This window comes from Anopheles gambiae, chromosome X (assembly GCF_943734735.2).
Source record: "Anopheles gambiae chromosome X, idAnoGambNW_F1_1, whole genome shotgun sequence".
NCBI classification, from domain to species: domain Eukaryota; kingdom Metazoa; phylum Arthropoda; class Insecta; order Diptera; family Culicidae; genus Anopheles; species Anopheles gambiae.
In genome coordinates this window covers 14777565-14796538 of record NC_064600.1, presented here as the reverse complement: position 1 = coordinate 14796538, position 18974 = coordinate 14777565, and the positions used below count along the sequence as shown (strand labels likewise).

Sequence of the window (18974 nt, the reverse complement as noted above, 5' to 3'; positions counted from 1 at the left end):
CAAAAATCAAGGTGCACTTTGCGCAAATTTAGAAATAACATCATATTTTATAAAAATCAGTTTGTAAGAAGTATAGACCGTATCACTTCGTCTGTGTACTATTTATGAAGGGATAACATGAGTTTTTAGAACTAGAATCATATTTACAAGAAGGTGAAGATGAAATGAATGGAGATGAATTCATGACTAAAATTATAGTTAGAAAAAATAAAATACAGCTGGATTGTTAAAGTTATTTAGCAGTTTTTTTAAAGATTGCAAGGATAAGATATACGTAGATAAAATTGAATATTAAATTCAAACGTAATATAACACGTCATATATACTGCGAAATACTATCGTTGCCACATAAATTTTAATTAGTTCTTTCTCTATTACAGTAATTCGACTTTCGTCGCAATTTCTATTCAGACAGTGAAACAGTGGTGGCAGCTATATACACATATTGCGAGTGAAAATGCTGATAAACTTCTCATAGGAAGGCAAGAATACAACAAGAAAAACTCTGAAAGGTTTAAATATACCAGATGTTTTTAAATCAATTGAGTTAAGAGATAATGAAGAGCCGACTCAAATATTTCATTTCCAAACAAATGCATTACAAGATCTAAAATATATATGCTTCAGTTTTAAAAATACAGCAGTTATAGGAAAACTAAATAATAAAGTAATAAAAGACAGTTTCCACGTGGTAGGAGGATTTTTTAAAAATTATCATCCATTTATTATAGATAGAATATAAAATGCAACTTCAATATAATATATTACCATTTACTAACAACATAATGTTATCATGTTGTGTGTATTGGCTGCTCCCACTGTGCAGTGTTGGGAAGGTTATGTTTTGAAAATCATTTAAGCATTTGTGATTCATGTTTTAATCATTTGAGATTCATGTTTCATAGCAAGATTATTAATGTCATTTAAATAATTCGATTTTTTTTTGTATGTGAACTACCTTATATACACTACTAAATCTCCTTTACACTCATCTCATTGCCACACGTAATGATGTGTTCAGAAAATCATGTACTTATCATGTGAACGTAACTGCTTCTACTTTGAGCACGACTGTAGAAACTCAACAAGAGCGTCTCAACTTTTCCCGTTCCCGCCCACGAATAAGCGAAGAAGGGAAGGGTTTGTAGATGGGAAGAAGGAGTTTGAGGGCAGCAAACGCGCTTTGGAGTGGGCGATAAGGTACGTCATTGTGGAAGCTTTAAACACGAGTGTTCGTGTTCATTAAATTTCTCCCATCGCTTTTTCGTTATGGTTTCCCTCGCCCCCGCTCACCGTTCCGCTTCGAACAACTGGAACAAACGCAAACCCTGGACAAAAGCAGCCGGCTGGATCGCTTGCGAAGAAAACCCATAATCGCTCATAAAAGCCCCTCCTTATGCTCGCTGTGCCGAGCCAACCATCCCGCCTACCCCTTCGCTTTTGCCGCACTTTAAACGCAAAACTACTCCGCTCCAGTTTTGGAGGCTTTATTAGCTTTCGGTCGGTGGGCGCCAGGTGGCCAGCACCGTGCACTTCCGGTTATTATCAGGCGCGCGGGAAAACCGAGGGCAGCAAAGCGATACCAGGAATTGCTTTTAATAAAGATAAATTGAGGAGAAATTAAGATACGAGACGAGTGCCAAACCGGGAGGAAGGGAGGACAAAGACGCTACGCCCGGGCGCAGGGTTTCGTTTTCTCGTTTTGCTCCTTGGCCCTCCCACCCCAGTGTGCACGGCACTAGCTTTAACCAGATGCTGTCCAGGTGGTTCGCTTTTTCCGCACAGTCCGGCAGTCCGTAAGAGTGGGTTTGTTTTCCTTTCCGCTTTTGATTTTGATTGCGGTGCTGTTGTGGTACACTATTCCATCGGGCTTAGCGGTTCACAAGGACGCTCAAACGATAGGCACACAGACCTACACATGCGAGATATTGTTGATCCAGTAGTATCGCATCGCGTATGTTGGCTAAGCAGCTTGCCAGAATAGTCCGTCCATCCCGTCCCACAGCCCCTCCGCCAAGCTCCGATTGCTAATGATACAAACAAGGATGAGTTCCCGGCACGCCTCCACCAAAACACACACTTTCGTCCTTCCTCGCTCACCACTATTATGTGTTTTTATCAGAGTTCTTCCGTCCTTGTCTTACCCCTCCCCCACTCAACCACAGCCGCCTCAATAACAGCTCAGTTTCGACTACCGGGCAGCTTATTTACCGGAAACCATTTTCATTATCCAACTAACGCTGCTTCATGAAGCGCAGCGGCAGGACAAACAGCAACGCTCGAGCTGACCGTGTTGCCGGCACCAGTTTATTATGTTTATGGGAGCTTTTTTCTCTCTATTTGTCTCTCGCTCTGTCGATCTCTCTTTTTCTCTCTCTCTCTCTCCCTCTCTCTTTGTCGGTCTCTTTTCGAAACAGTGGGCCTGTGTGACACGCCATTGGTCGGGTTGTTAGTCAGCTTGGAAGCAAAACAACGCCGTCCCGTCAGGTCGGGCCTGTTTGTTTGGAATGCAATTTTGCCGCAACTGCTGGGCAGTGAAAGCGATCCGGGCGCCGATACGTATAGCGTCTAAATGTAGGTTTCCGGTGGAGTCTTCCCATTCCTAGCTGGGGGAAACAAAACAAACAAAACAAACAAAACAAACAAAACAAACAAAACAAACAAAACAAACAAAACAAACAAAACAAACAAAACAAACAAAACAAACAAAACAAACAAAACAAACAAAACAAACAAAACAAACAAAACAAACAAAACAAACAAAACAAACAAAACAAACAAAACAAACAAAACATCAAACCTGTACAAGATAAATCTAAATAAGTGGGAAAGATGATAAGTAACGGAGTGATGGTTAGAAGTGAAATCAAGTATCTATTAAGTGTATGTGTATTATTTATCCCAACCCATCAATTACAATCACTTCATATATTACATGAAAGTAAATGCAAGTAATCATGCTGAAATGCTCGCAACTTGTGCATTCCCGACCGTGTGGTATAATTTAGTCCTTCGAACCGGATCAATCTTGTGCTGCACGTCCAAAGCAAAGAAAGCCTTTATTTCGTTCGTTTGCGCGTGTTTCACTCCTCTTGACTTCAGTCCAAAATTTCAATCACGACCTTGCATCATAAACACAAACCCCGGCAAACGGCAAGCTGCTCATCGCTAGGATTGTTCACGGCAAAGTGAAGCCATTCCGGCTCACCCTTTCTCCCGGTACAGGGACCGACCCGCTCCGAGATTCCAGCGTCGGTAATTGAAACTGCTTACTTGATGGGACGCTCGTAAGTGCACCGTACTTGATGAGTGCCTGGGCAGCTAGCGAGCGTCCGTGTACGTCCGGTGTCAGTTTATGGGGCAGTAAAAACTTCGTCCCGTACATTCTGCGCCCTGCCGGGAGGACCGAGTGGACGAAACTCTTTCCAGCAGGAACACTAGTTAAGCAAGGCCAGCAATGGAGTGACAAAATGTCACTCCAGGCCCCGGGACCCGGACTGACATTGGTGACATTGGGACTGGAGTAATCAAATTAATAACTATACTGCAGCCGCCTTCAGGCCCATTCCCTGCACGCTAGGGGCCAGTCCTTCCGGGCGCCCGGAAGCAGCAGTTTTGCGAACTTTATTCTGGCGAGCGGCCGGGATCGGTTGGCCTCGTTGGCCCCCAACCCTCCGGCAATGATTGGGACCCAGGGCGGTCCGGTAGCGTTTGTACAGTGCAACGGCGTTTTATTATTTAGAATCCTCAAACGAGCACACCGACGAGTCAGCAACGTTTGTGCCGCGCGGGAAGTTCTGCTGCATTGGAGCACGAATAAAGCTTCCGTGATCATTCGGCACAATTATGGAATGGGTAATAAGGGTTGCTGCAGAAGGTTGCTTTGCTTTGGTCCTTGCTGGCAGGTGTAACCCCTCTCTGCGTACCATTCGCCGAGCAGAAGCATCCCGGATCGGGCTGTATAATATTGTACTAAATCTACCAAGCTCACTTCGTATCTTTGAACATCTTACCTTGAGCACGCTCTTTTCTTACATCTATTACGTCCCCGCATACTCGCGTAGAATGGATGTTCCACTCCAATATTCCTTCCGTGCCGAAAGCGCGTGCCTTCAATGTTGCGACACTCCCAGCATCAGAAGTCATCCGCTCGTGTGCCAACACTGTGAGCCAGCTTGTGCGCCTCGGTACAAGAATGTAACAAATAACGAGCATTTCGCCTTTCGCGTTCCACCTGACCTGACACGCTGTGCTGTGTGCTGAAAAATTCATGTCGCTCGAAGGCGTGTCGATGCATCATGGGAGTTGTTTATTTCTTTTGCGCCAGTAACGAGCGACACGTCACGGCAGCAACAAAAAAAATCCCCCTCACGGTGCCGAGAACGCAGGGAAGGTGTCGAAATTAAAATGAAATAAAAGCTGATACCCTCACCTATGCACCGCAGCTCTGCCAGAGAAAAGCTGAACAAAAAATAAATAAATAAAAGCAGCGCGGATGCTTTACGTTAACGCCACATCGTTGGTGTTTCTTTTTGGGGCAAATTCCAGTTTGATCAGCTCACGAACACACACACATAGTTAGACCAAAAAAAGAGAAAACTCATTGAAAAGAGCCAAAACCTGCACCATAAAACTGTAGTGCATTTATTTTAACTTGAACGGGGCAAAAAGAAACATGGCTCCCAGCGAACGGGCGAACTTTCAGTCATGGGTTTTGAGGTGGAAAGGGTCGGAAGACAGGACGATAAATCTACTCCATAAACAAGCCAAACCTTTCGGCCGAGGGTGGGGCTTTGTTCTGGTGTGGAAAAGCTGTTCTCTTGCAACAGAAAACAGTTCGACATTGGTTGGCCCGATACGGCGTGGGAAGTTGTATCGTCGACTTTCGATTCTCCGCTGCACTGCCACTAGTTTTTTTTTTGTTTCACACGGCCTCAAAATCGCTGGAACGAACGCACCGAGCTCGAAAGCGGGTGCCAAATTCTATTACAGCGTTTCGTCTGCAGCGTCGTTTAAGACCGGTGAGCAAACGACCTATTCGCTCCGTGCATTACACTCACCAGGCGCAAAGGCGTTAATTAGAAGCGCTACGTAATGTCGAAACGCACTAACAGTGCTTTTTTTTATTTTGGTTCTATGTGTTCCCCCGGGAACGTACTTTGCTGTGGAGAAACTTAAAATTTTCTTTCAACAAAGGAAAGGGCTGCGCGGTAAAAACTACACCGCGAAACGCTTGAGCAAAGTCAAACACAGCAAAGTGGGCTGGAGTGGAGCGCGGGAAGTTCCGATTGGAAATATTCATTACTTACGCGAGCGTTGTGTCCGTGGTTGCTTTATATTTACCTTTTTCCCGTCCGTTGGCACGGTAGCAAACTTTTCCCGCTTCGCGCTCCGCCCTTGCCAGCTGGAACAACTTTCCAGCAACAAGCAAAAAAGAGGGAAGTAAAAATAAATAAATAAGCGTTTCAAAAATCAAAAACCAAGCGGGAAGACAAGCAGAGATGACAAACGGAACCACCGCGATTAGGTAGGATGTAAGCTGCGGGGGGAAAACGGTGCAAACAAATAAAGCAGCTTCAGGGGGAAAACACAGCAGCAAAACAGCGGACGTGGCAGCAGAGCGCCAAATTCAGACCAAAAACTTTCCATCAATGAGCTGAAACTGAGATGTGCGACAGGGGAACGTTAATGAAACAACGAAGGAAGAGAATGAAAACACACACACGCATACATCCACACAAACCATTCCGTCACTAGTACAGAGCGCACCCAAACAACAGAAGCAAACTAAATGGAACGGGCTTGGTGGATGAGGAGGGCGCGGGAATAAAAACAAGCGTGTAAACTTTTACTCGTACTTTCGCGTGTGCTTATTTACCTAACTGGTAAGAGGAGGGGATGCAGAATGGTGGAAGGAGGTATTGGCACGGCATGATAGGAAATGGTGCGGGAGGAAAAGGGGTTGGAAATCCTAGTACAAGCGGGGTCGCGGTCGAAGCCAAAAACTCCAAAAGCACCGAAAGCAATAAAATGAAAGGAGTGTGTGAATGTGTGAGTGCACACGTACATACACACACAAACGGCTTTCACATAAAAAAATTGTGCCACTTGGCCGGGCCAGGATGGCAGAAGGAGGCAGGGAAATAAAATACTTAGCTTAAAACAAACCCTCCTCCCCTCCCCCTTCCTACAATAATAGCCCTAGGTGGTGGTGGTGGTGGTGCATAAGCGTATGTGGAATGATTATGTTTTTGGGTGACTTTTTAGTTGCCTTTTTCTCGGCACGTGCGTATGTGTGTAAGTGTGTGAGTGTGTGTACGTTCAGTGAGAATGTTAACATTCGCACGTTCGGCAAACAGAACGTGCACAGTGCTAAAGCGTTCCACCCGAAAAGCTTTCGGCGTACAGCTGGTCGCAAGGAAGGGTGGACAGGTGAAAGGGAGGTGAGGGGAAAAATCGTTCATGACCGAAGGGCGTACGCGAGTGAGCGTAAGTTTGCCACCAGTCAAACATTAATGGGCGCAAATATGTGTCCGGGCGGGACAAATGTGTGTGTGTGTGTGTGTGTGTGTGTGTGTGTGTGTGTGTGTGAGTGTGTGTGTGTGTGTGTGTGTGTGTGTGTGTGTGTGTGTGTGTGTGTGTGTGTGTGTGTGTGTGTGTGTGTGTGTGTGTGTGTGTGTGTGTGTGTGTGTGTGTGTGTGTGTGTGTGTGTGTGTGTGTGTGTGTGTGTGTGTGTGTGTGTGTGTGTGTGTGTGTGTGTGTGTGTGTGTGTGTGTGTGTGTGTGTGTGTGTGTGTGTGTGTGTGTGTGTGTGTGTGTGTGTGTGTGTGTGTGTGTGTGTGTGTGTGTGATTTAGTGTGCGCACACTGGTGCTGGGTTGAACAAATGTGTTTCGGAGTGAGATTATAATTAATTATGTTTAAAAGACATTATTACCTACTATTAAATTTGTATGAAACCGATCTTTAAGACAAGTCAAAGGAATATATTCAATAGTGAACCAGAAAATGCCATGATCGAGCTCTAAAAACTACGAATCAAATATGGAAAAGCTTTAGTAAACAGAATGAAGAAATAGATAAACAAAACTAAGTGCAAGAACACTAAAAATACTAGAAAAAACATCTCCTAACAAGAATGTGGAGAAGACTGTGGAAAGATAACATCACGAAAAAGGTTACATCAAAGAAGCAGGTAAGCAAAAGAAGATTTTCAAAAAGAAGAAAAGAATAAGAAGAACGAATAAAGTAAGAAATAGAAGAAGAAGAAGAAGAAGAAGAAGAAGAAGAAGAAGAAGAAGAAGAAGAAGAAGAAGAAGAAGAAAAAATAAAATAATTGATTACAGCGACGTTATATTGACCGTCTCAAACATAAGCTCAAAAATGGTTGGTTCAACTTGGAACACAATGGTCGGTATGTTTTGACAGGAGCAAAATTATGAGGCTGAGATGTAAGCACAAAGACAGAGTAAGCCTTTGAATATGCTGTTTCAAACAAGTGTTTGAACAACATAGGAGGATACATCCCCGCTCGTCGAAAAGAAGTAGAAGAGATGTAAGCAAAGGTCGGCACAATATATATGCTTGACATAAATAAAACTATCCTGTTTGTATACTCTACCGAAATGAGAAATTACTGACAAGACGTGAAATATCAAAATATTCCTACATTTTACTAAATTATTTAACAAAACACTGCAATACTAAAATGAAATAGATGCAAGATGCCTAGATGCAAGAGCTTAAACCAAAGCCTAAAGTTCAATGTCTATTTTGCCCGTTTGTTTTGATGTGTTTTGACAATTGGTGTATGACCATTTTGCCGCATAGCAAGTCCATTTAACCCCACACAATACAGTTTCACGTCTTTTGATATTGAATTTTAAATAGCATTTTAAACATTTATATGTGTTGTTAAAATGTCTATTACTATTTTTGTTTCATGAATAGGACGTCAAAGCATCGATTGCCCGGTGAAAGTGGTTTAGTCAATTAGATACAGAGCAAAATCCTTAACAGTGTCATTTTGCCCCTCTTTACCCAAAGAAAAGAAGAAAATTTGTTCAGCCAGTGGCTTTTGAACATTTCACGTTCATTTAAACACAACTCAAGCATTCTTCGTCCTGACCGGATTCGTAGTAGAGTGGACAAATAAAGCTTATTTTTTAAATGTCCTAACCTCATATCGCCGCATCCAAGATCGTGTCGCCCTTCTTTAATCTATTAACGAGTGGAATTTATTTTAATCGAACACTCACTTGAATGGAGGGGAAGGACGATAAAAGGAGAGGAAGAAAGTGCGTTCATATCCTATTTCTGCGCCATACTGCACCTATTAAGCCGGTCATCGATAATGCACGAGCATAAAGAAACAACAGCGACAAGGAACGAACGAGAAACACAACCACAAACACGTAGGACTGAAAAAGGTGGACAAAACAAACAATAAAAAATAAATAAAGTGGCAAGGACACCACCCAATGGTAATGTGAAAGTTATTTTAATCAACATATACACACGCACACTCTTTCGTGCAAATATTCTAACCAACTGCGTACCGTCATCCAACGCATGCTTGCAATTTTCCGCTCGATATGGTCGGCGTAAGCGTCCGGAACTATTTCCGCACCAAGCGTGCGCTCATTAGCGGGCGCCTTTTGCCTTTTTCCAACCGCGTTTGGAAGCGCCCCATCCTTTCGTCCATCCTGTTGCTGCTGCCGGAAGGATGGATGAGCTCGCCTGTTTTACTTCGGGTTCGTGTAAGTGTGTGTGTGTGTGCTCCTAAAACCAAAGCGTATGTAACGCAATTATGACGAGCGGTTACAAGCAAAGTGATGCGAGGAGTTGAGTGGGTGGAAATCCTTCTCGTACGAGTTCAGCGGTTAGCAAAGCAAACCGCTGAGTGTTCTTTCCCCCGAACCGGTGCAATGGGTTTCTGTGTAATTTTGTGCGCAGCAAACAACCGGCCGTTTTGCACCGGGAATGAAACCAAAACACCAAATGTATGTTGTCACCAATGGAATTATGTAGAGCTACTAGCTAACAAACAGATACTCCAGGTATTAGATAAACATGAACTGAAATCTTTGATAGGACAATTAGTTGCTAAGAACATTCTATTGTATTGTTTTAATTAAAAAAAAATAATAAAAAAGTGGCTTAGCTAGGATCATTTTGATTGATTCTCTGTTCACTATTAACGATCGTTCAACGGTTATTCATCCTGTAAGCTTCACAGAAAAAAAGACAAACAAAAAACATACTCTCGTTTTTGATGCAATATCTTCGCACATTAGTTGTTTTTCTATTCTGATTGCATACCTTCAAGTATGTACATTCCAACTAAATCGCCTGAAAGTATACTTTGCACTTCACAAAAATGGGTAGCTTGGTTTGTTAGGTGTCTGATTAATAAATTTACTTTTAAGTTGACCCGCTCCATTACACCGTCAACCGTTTGCTGATCTTTATCTGCTTCTTATGTGTACTACATTCTCTTTTCTTTTCTTTTTCGTAGATTCCTCACCTGGAGACGCGCTGGGACTATCGGTTGCGGCGCGAAAGCTGTCTCGTCAATCTGTACCCCCATCCGAGCACGCTGTCCAAGGTAAGGTTGTAATTTTAGCTGCTAGCTACGATCCGTACCAACGCTTGGACTAGCTGGGCAAGCCGAACGGTTATTGATTGGAGCTTACCGTTGTGGCCGCTGTGTCGATAGGTGGTTGGAGGCTGCCACATACCAATCCGTCATCAACCCGGTGCTGTAAAACCTCTCCCACCGGTGCCCGAAAACAGCTCAAGCACGAAGGGGAGGGGGGGGGGGTCAGGCGAGAAAGAGAGTACCATTGATTGATCGACTCGATTGACTCTTGCTCTCGCTTCGCCTGTGAAAGCCAGCGCACTGTGAAGGAAAACGGTGAAGCTGCTGCTGCTGCAGGGAGGAAATTTATTTCACATGCGCAACTATGCGTCTACATTCCTGGCGAAGTTCCGCTTCTAATCTCGCTCCCGAGTTTCCAGCGAGAATCCCCCCTCCTTCCCCCGGCCCCGAAGAAGATGGCGTACAAGCGATGGAGGCGATTTTCTTCCCCTCCCCGATCGATTGATTTCGAAACCTCTAAAGCCAGCCGCTCCATCAGCCAAATCGGATTGCTCGGGGTTTTGCGAAAGCTTCATCCCGTGCCCGAGTGCAGAATGTGAAAAACCTCCTTCCACCCCCTCGCACACGCACACCCACAGACACACATTAAGAGCAGGAGAAAATCCAGCCCAAAAACAATAAATCCAATTTGCGGAACCTTTTTCGCCAGCGCTCTATGGGAGGCCGTCCATCGTGCTCAGCGTTCTTCTCCGGCCCACTGGATACGCTGTGCAAGGGCTGTTATGCACTGGCGCATGCAGCACCAGGCCCAAAGCTGCTGCCGGCATGGGCTTACCCATTTTTGGCCCGGCCGAAAAATGGAGAAAAATTGGTTCAGTCGTTTCAGTCGCAAGAAGCTCGTTACAAGATTCGACACCAAAAAAAAAAAAAAAAAAAAAAAAACGGGATACCGATGTGCAGGAGCTTGCACTTTAATCGCCTCCCGGCCGTTACTCGGTAGGTTAGAATTAGCTTTCCGTTCGGTAAAATAGTGTACAGCGGCAAGGAAACAATGCAGACGGTGGGAAATTGGTTGGCACGGAATGGAACGAATGCAGCCGGGAATGCAAATTTATGCCGGTTCCGTCGAAGTAAAGAGCCATTGTTTTGCATTTATTCACGATACGGGTTCGTTATGGATAGGGAAAGTTGAGCGCACTGGTGGCGGTGTACAAGGGAGGGAGAGGATGACAGAGTTTCCCTGTACACCGATACGGGAAGGAAGCACGACCCGAGCTCGGTCGCATAAAATGTATATTTAATTTGTGTACACAGGCCACGGTCTTTCGGGTTCGCTTCCATTTCCGATCGAGCCATGGCCAGCTGGTGGCTGTGTTTGTTCTTGGCGGTACTTGGGCACAAGCGAAAGCGGAGACAAGCGGAGGCTGGTAGTTTGTGAGATGCTTTATTAGGAAGAGCTGCTTCGTAGTCAGAGATAATATTTATCCACCGTATACGCCGGCACGTCACCGGGCACGCTTGTGCATCTTTTCTTGTCCTTTTTTTTGTTCTTCTTCTTTTTTCCGGTCCACCCGTCTCATTTGCACGTGCGCGCTGGTGGCTGGCGTGCTGGAAATACGGAATCGATATTCTCCGAACGACAGGCAGGAATAAATTGCAGCAAATATTTCACCCGACACGGTGCCCATCCATTCACGGGACGAGTGGCACCATTCCCGTCAGGTCGGCCTCTTCGGAGCGCATTCTTGTGCGTGGCCGTTTTGCTGAAACTGTCCACTGCCACAAGCGCTAAATGATGAAGCGCAAACAACACGACGCATGTAAACAAAACCCTAATTTTGCGATCAGCTCTATTCCGGACGGGTGACAACCGTGGAAGGTTGGCTTGGCCTGCCGCAAAGGACAGAAGGACAGTTGTGTCTGTTTGGTCGCTTTTCGGGTTTCTTTTCCGCAACCCTAATAACCCATCAGTGTAGTTTTATTTTATTCCAACAGTTACAGGATGTTCTGTTTCAAACAGGATTCTAGTTAGACAGCAGCCTCGCTAGCCTAGCAGTTTTGAATCAAGCATTTTGCATGCAAATATTTTAAGAATAACTCACATATTTTCTCAGCTGAAGAAAAACTGTTGAATATTGATAACAAACATCTAAAGCAAGGTCGGAAAACTTATGAGGTAAAAGGCCAAATTTAGTAACCGATCGAGAGCCACAGGTCAGGAAAATGCAACTTTTTTAGTTTTGCGCTTAACTAAATGTATAATAAAATCTTAGATACGACTAATCTAATGATGGGGCTTTTCACGATACTAGCCAGGTTTATTCATATGGAGTTTGACAGTTCATGCCGTGAACTTCACGGCATAATTTCAGTCAACACTCCATACAAAACCACACACACAAAAATATCCTACGATTTTCAGCCTTGATTCTTTCAGACTCAAAGCTAGAATTAGATTCGAGAGTCTGCTCGAAAAAATATCTAAATGTAAAAAAATGCCATTTGACAGAGCGCGGGATATGAATTTCCATAGGAACAGATGGTTGTTCATAGCAACACATACGTTGCAGACATTGGTCTCTTCATCGAAGATGTTTTATCGAAACAAAAATGAATGTTAAGTCGTTCTGATTTTATTTAGCTTACAATTTGCAGCTTTTCACGTGTTTGAAGCACTTTTAGTGAATAGAATGAAGATTTGAGAAGTGTTTTGTGTGTTCGTCAAGTCACCGGAAAACATGTTTGTGCATTAATGTGCACCAGTCCTGTCAAAAAGTGACGATCATATTTGGTTGTAAACAAACAGGCTATCGGACTACCTTGTCTAAATTTTTATGCAGCGATTGACAGATGTCGCCCAGCATAAGCGATAAAAACTAACCTTCTAAATACACACACCTTGGGATAAGGCCGGCTGTCTATTATACCCACTTTGATAGCTGCTCGACAACTGCTATACAATGCAAACAGCTGATAGACTGAAATTTCAGCATACGATCTTAAAAAGGAAAAGGGTCCGATCTCAGAATAATAATTATTCTTTTTCTGTAATTCTGTCATTGCAACAAGGCTCGAAATTGTTGTATCATAATATTAAAACTAATTATGAAAATGTATCCATTTAGGTTTGACAACACAGTGTGCAGAAGTGTAATGAAGGGTTTTCCAAGTCACTTCTGAATGTAAACATTGTTTTCCCCGCGTGAAAGAAGTTATTCCACATCATTCTAATACTTTGGATTCATCATGACTATTTTACATTTCTTCACCATTATTTTCAACATGTTCGTTGAACATGTTATCCCGGCCTTAATGGCGGACGTCCCAGACTTGGCCTACCACGCTTCCACTGTCCTTGTGGACGTCCTGAAAAGACTTTACGAGCTGGGTCGTCCGTCCCTGTGCAGCGAAAATGTGCTCAGAAAAGTGTGCCACAGACTTGCGATACAAATCTGCAGACCCCGATGTCGCCAACGTTTTCACATATCTTTACGCAGCCTTGCAATTGACTAACGCCTATTCATAAAAGTGTCCAGCCGTCTTGAGTTCTATCGCAAAACACTGTATCATCCACGCCAGGTTAAAAGCTAGTAATAGGGTAATAGAGTAGTTAGATCTCGGTTGCTGAAGAGAGCACTCTCTGCTCACAACATTGTTTTTTTTTATAAAAAATCAATTGCTATGTATGTAACTTTGAACCAGCAAAATGACAGTACTTATGGAGTATGTCTTGATATACGAACATTTAACGGCTTCAGAATATACAAGCAGAACGATATCAAACTCATCTGAGATTATTTGGAGCGCTACAACGACCAAAGGGTCAATGGCTTGCAATGTCTTGCCATTGTTTTTCATTATCAAAAGCCATTTAAAGCCTTGCGCTTAAATACTTTTGAGAATAGATATGTTTTGCTTTCGACAGGATTGAGCTCTAACCCATAAGGCTTCAACGAAGTTGTGCGTGCGGCTTGCAATGTCTTTACAAAGCTCTTACTGGCGATTATGGAATACAAGGGAAGAAGATTTTAACTACACTACAGTGAACCCTCTCTTATTTGACACCTCTCCAATTTGAAAAACCTCTCTTATTTGAACATTTTCCACAGTCCCTTCATTTTCAGTACATTTTTGTCTGGCTAATTTGAAAAAACCTCTGAAATCTGTATCCCTCTTATTTGTGTATGGTGTTGCCATGGTTATTGAACGATATATGCTCAAATTGACAATCGTGTTCGCAGCTTCCTATAGCAACAGTCAAGACTGCACACTAAATGTTCTGTCTCTTTCTTGTTTGCATGGACCTTTCATTCACTTTCAATCTCTGTAATTTGAATACCTCTCTTATTCGACAGTCCCATCGCCTCTCAAATAAAGGAGAGTTGACTGTAAGATCAATGTAATTTTACTACTTAAAGATGTTGTGGGCATTGATTCTGCAGATAAAAGAAATCTGGTTTGTATTTTATGACATAAAAAAGTGCATCATTTTTACGTTGTCACCGTACACATAGACTCACAAAATTTGCTGATGAAAGACATTATTGTATTTAGCGGGAATGAGTCTGTTCAAAAAGGGTACCGTAGAGTCCACTTCTCGTTGCATAAAGCTCAATTCTCGTAAGAAAGAATCAAGAAAGTGTCCCTAAATTATGAGAACTCCTGAAAGCCCCTGTAATGATTAGTCCGTCAATCCATATTACAATCATGAAAGGTGGAAAAGTACGATGGAATGAAATGTAATGCTAAAAGTTGTTCAGCATTTTTTTATGCGAATAGTTTACTCTCAACTTTCAAAACCAGGCAAATCCTTCCGCGTACTAGATGTAATGTTGCGGTGGGTCGCATTTGGCCCACGTCTTTTCCGATCACTGGTTGATGTGATTTAAATGAATGGCCTGTTCAATTTTTTTCAATCATGGGTTCATAAGTAAGAAGAAAGAAACTAAAAAGTCATTAGAATATTACAAAACAAACACTGTGGTTTAGCATTTTTGATGCTGAACTATTGCCTGAAATGTTAGGCTGATTTTGACATCGAAAATTTTGCTTCCTGTTTTAGCAAAGTGACGCATGTACCTTTGTCTAGTATTTACCCTTTTAAGACGAAAAGCACCCTCCTCCCCATCCTCCTAGCATCCGCTTTAACTAACCGATACACACCGGCCCAGCACAATAGCGCTCACGTCAAGGAGCCACTCGCAAGCAACAATTACCCGCAGCCTCAAGTGGTGCTGGAACGAGCCGGAGCTGCTCGTTGCGGTCGCGACTCGGCCCAACGGCAGGGGGTAACACGAGACCCGTAGCGCCAGCATACTGTAAAGTGACACTCTACGCGTAAGGCGTGCTTCACTTCACGCTAAAAGAAGAAGAAGAAAAAAAAGAGCTAAGTAGACGGGAAGAGGCCACTTGATGGAGCGCTTGATCCCGCAACAATGTCGTTCCTCGCTGTCCGCTTGTTCAATCGCTACAATGGACTGGCTAGTGCGCAACGAGCGATAATGGAGAAAGATTCACGATGGGCATCAGGCCAAAACGTAAACAAGTCAGACACAACGAGACACTTGAGAGTACACGTCCGTGTACTACTATTGTGCCCGCCCATTCGCACGAGATGTGGCGAGTAATCTGCCCTGTTGGGATCTTCAATGGAATCGTACACACCCGATGTTAACTAGCAGTATACTAATATATCTTTCTCTCTCTTTCTTTCTCTCTCTCTCTCTCTCTCTCTCTCTCTCTTTCACAGGCATACGTGGATCTGGTGGCGGCCTGGGGCTGGAAGTCTTTCACCATCATCTATGAAACGAACGAGGGGCTGGTGCGCATGCAGGAACTGCTCAAGGCGCATGGACTCTCCGACTACCCGATCACCGTGCGACAGTTGAGTGACTCCGGCGATTACCGGTAAGTGGCGGTAGCGGCGAGCCTCCAAAAACTTCCCTTCCGGCCCCCGGGGGAATAAATTTAATTTATGAATTATTTAAAACAACCGCCCCCACTCGCCGGCAATGTTGCCTAAGAAGAAACAGTTCTGCTCTCTCTCCTTCTCTCTTCCAAGGGGTTTTGATTTCGGTTGCGAGAAGTTTGCGCAAGTGTTTATGCTTCCCTTGAGAGGGGAACGAAGTAGCCACCACGCTCGAGGTGGAAATCTTTGTCAGCACGCTGCAACTCGCAAGCGGCAAGCTGTGCTGTATCGCCCTTTGGGAAACTGCAGGGACGCTTCTGTCAGTGCAATTAGGCAGCCGGTTTATTGGAGTCAACTGTGCACTATTTGGAAAGAGCCTTTGACTTTGGAAAGAGCCGCCAAACGAAGCCACTGCACCACACCTTTATTACAAAACTGCGACTCGGCTGCACTCGTGCCGTCCTTCGTCAGCGTTGCCGTGCTGCGGAACAGGAAATTAATCTCTTTGTGCGTGCGTTGGTACCCGCCTTTTTGTGTTGCGCAAATGGCAACTTCACAATTGACTTTGAAACGCACACACACACGCAAGAGTCACCGGGTTCGGGCGAACCGGGTGGCAACCCCGCAAACTGATGTGTATGCGGTTGTGTAACTGCAAACCGTTGCGTTTCGCCATCCACCTGCAAACAACCACATCCGGCACGGCCGTTTTCTCTTCAAACTACAATGAATGGTGGATGAGTGCGTGCGTGTGTGTGTGTGTGTGTGTGTGTGTGTGTGTGTGTGTGTGTGTGTGTGTGTGTGTGTGTGTGTGTGTGTGTGTGTGTGTGTGTGTGTGTGTGTGTGTGTGTGTGTGTGTGTGTGTGTATGTGTGTGTGTGTGTGTGTGTGTGTGTGTGTGTGTGTGTGTGTGTGTTTGTGTGTGTTTGTGTGTGTGTGTGTGTGTGTGTGTGTGTGTGTGTGTGTGTGTGTGTGTGTGTGTGTGTGTGTGTGTGTGTGTGTGTGTGTGTGTGTGTGTGTGTGTGTGTGTGTGTGTGTGTGTGTGTGTGTGTTTGTGTGTGTGTCATTGAGTGCTATATGGTTCAGTGAATTTACAGGGTTTCACCAGTCCTTACCCTTCTCGAACACTTTCAAGATTTTATTCAATAATAACAGTGCATGAGTTAACCACCACATGCAAAATTTGCATCCAACTAATATCAAGTAAATAACGCCTAAAACTACACAATAAAAGATTACTGACATGTCTGTAGTTTAGAACAAATTTTTCTTGGTTTAAAACTATTAACAAATCAAAGGAGCTTTCATTAAAAATAATTAATCTGTGAAAGTCAATGTAAATCCTTGCCAATTCACTCGTTGTCTTACTCTTTTTTTCTCCTACTTTTTCTCTTCACTTTTTTCTCTAGCATGTGTGGTTATGAAATTTGCCTGAACAAATTAAATTATTTCTTTCATGTAAATTGTATCAATATTACAATAATTCCATACCTTCTGGCTATTCACATCGCCAGTGAGTATTAATCTTTCCTGTTCGCCATGCAATGAAAATAACTATATTGTATATATTTAGGCGCTTAGCAACACTGGTGCCAAGATGATGCTACAGAGCACGTTTTCTAAGTTTGCTTTAGTAATCTTTTTTACAGCTTAGCAAGCTTACAGATAGGTTTGCTGCATTTCAGCATTAATGTCATATTTGAACTGATTTTCAGTAAAACAATTGGATGCCTTTCAGTAACGCAATTTTTTTTTTCTTTTAAATCGACCTGTCAGCCAGTGCCTCAAAACAAAACAATGGCGATGCTCGCTTGCTCATGTGCAAACAGCTGATTTGGTAGGCGCTTACTGAACCATCAAGCTTGTTACGGCAACATACAGTATAAAAACTGTATCAAACATTATGGAACATGAATGAACATGAGCTGAACGGACTGCCTCTCTGCGCATCAATAAAAAAAACATCAATATCAATGTTTTTTGACACATTTTAATCTTTTAATCGCTATCAATTACTGATCTATAAGCTTGACTAGCTTGATATGATTTCAGTAAACGATTTCAAAATTACTGTACTGTAAATATCCTTTAACTGAAACAATTACGGAATTTTCGGCTGAAAAAATGTCATTGAAAATTTCCTAAACTACGTTAAAAAAACCCAAGTGTATACAATCATACGTTACATGAAGGCAAATGATTGTTCGCCGAGCGCCTTTGTAATAGTTTGAATTTTTTATCGGGTGAAGGTATCCTACAGCAAAAAAGACTAGTTTTGCTGTTTGATAAAGGACTTTAAATAATTATATTAAAGAGCTTTTGAAAAGTGAATACAAAAAAAAAGCCAAAAATGATCCTGAAGTAAAGCCCATGAATGAATAATTAAGCAGAAAGGCTGATAAATCGTATATTTTATAATGTAAAGAAAAATAAAATTACTCCATTTACCAACCCTGCAATACTCAGCGGCCAAATGTGTCCCTCCATTTTGGGGTGCAGCGTTGGGTACCATTTCCAGCCGTTGCACCAAACAGGACCGCCAGTGCCGAGTGTTTTCACCCGGTGGGCATTTTCATCCTCCACCGCGTTCGCGGTGTTGCGGTATCTCATTAAAATGTTCACGGCTTTATTTAACTTCTTTTTTTTGTTGGTTTTATACCGTGTCATTCTGCCGTGGAATTTTTGGACCACACGTACAGGTCACATCACATGGCATGGGGTTGAAAGTGCGGACGGGATAATGTTGCGCTTTCCCATTCCAATCACCACGCGGGGAGCGTTACCAGTTGGCAGTGGAGAATATAAAATATAAAAAAAGCCACCGCCTAAAGCTATGCAACGCATGCTAGTGGTGTGGTAGCTTTTTAAAGAAGCTGCTGCTTCTAAGTGCTCGGTGCCTTCAAGTGTGTGTATCGCTTCAAATTAATCGCATTTCACTCAATCGCGCTCGCACGGTGAACGAACCCACAGCTGTGTCGCATAATGTAAACCCTGTTGCGGCCTTGCTGGCGTATACCTGCGTGCCCTCGTGTGTCATTCACCACACAAATCAACTTCCTGCCGTCGCGCGACAGCACGGCAGAGCGCGCTCGCGCACTACCTGATGAATTTCTGATGAGTGAACGCAACGCATTCGGGGACGGCGCCCAGCTTATATTGCATGGGAATTGGGCTGTGCGCATCGTCGGTCCCCGTACTCCCTCCCGGTACTTCATTATCTTCATCTGCCTTCCATCCCTCTCCCACCCACTTATCCTCTCTCTCTCTCACGCGCTTAAACCCGTGTTGCCATGTTTATAACTTGCGGTGGGACCTGCGAGCGTGGCGGTAAAATTTATATGAATTTTCAAATTGAAATTTGTTTCAATTGGCCCCTGCCACGGGTCCATGCGTGTGTAAATTTATATAAATGTGTGTGTATGTGTGTGAGGGCAAGTGGTGGTAGCCAACCCTTCTCTCCTTCCCCAC

At 43.6% G+C, this 18974-nt stretch overlaps 1 protein-coding gene across 13 annotated transcripts in view; it reads left to right on the top strand.

Annotated features, from left to right (window-relative positions):
• Positions 1 to 18974, top strand: part of LOC4576020 (glutamate receptor ionotropic, kainate 2) — a 116135-nt gene that overhangs the window by 58084 nt on the left and 39077 nt on the right. For all 13 annotated transcript variants that reach the window (XM_061642575.1, XM_061642492.1, XM_061642560.1 and 10 more), the window contains 2 exons: positions 9516 to 9605; positions 15349 to 15506. In XM_061642575.1, coding sequence (XP_061498559.1) covers positions 9516 to 9605; positions 15349 to 15506 — 248 coding nt within the window. The remainder of the gene's footprint in view (positions 1 to 9515; positions 9606 to 15348; positions 15507 to 18974) is intronic.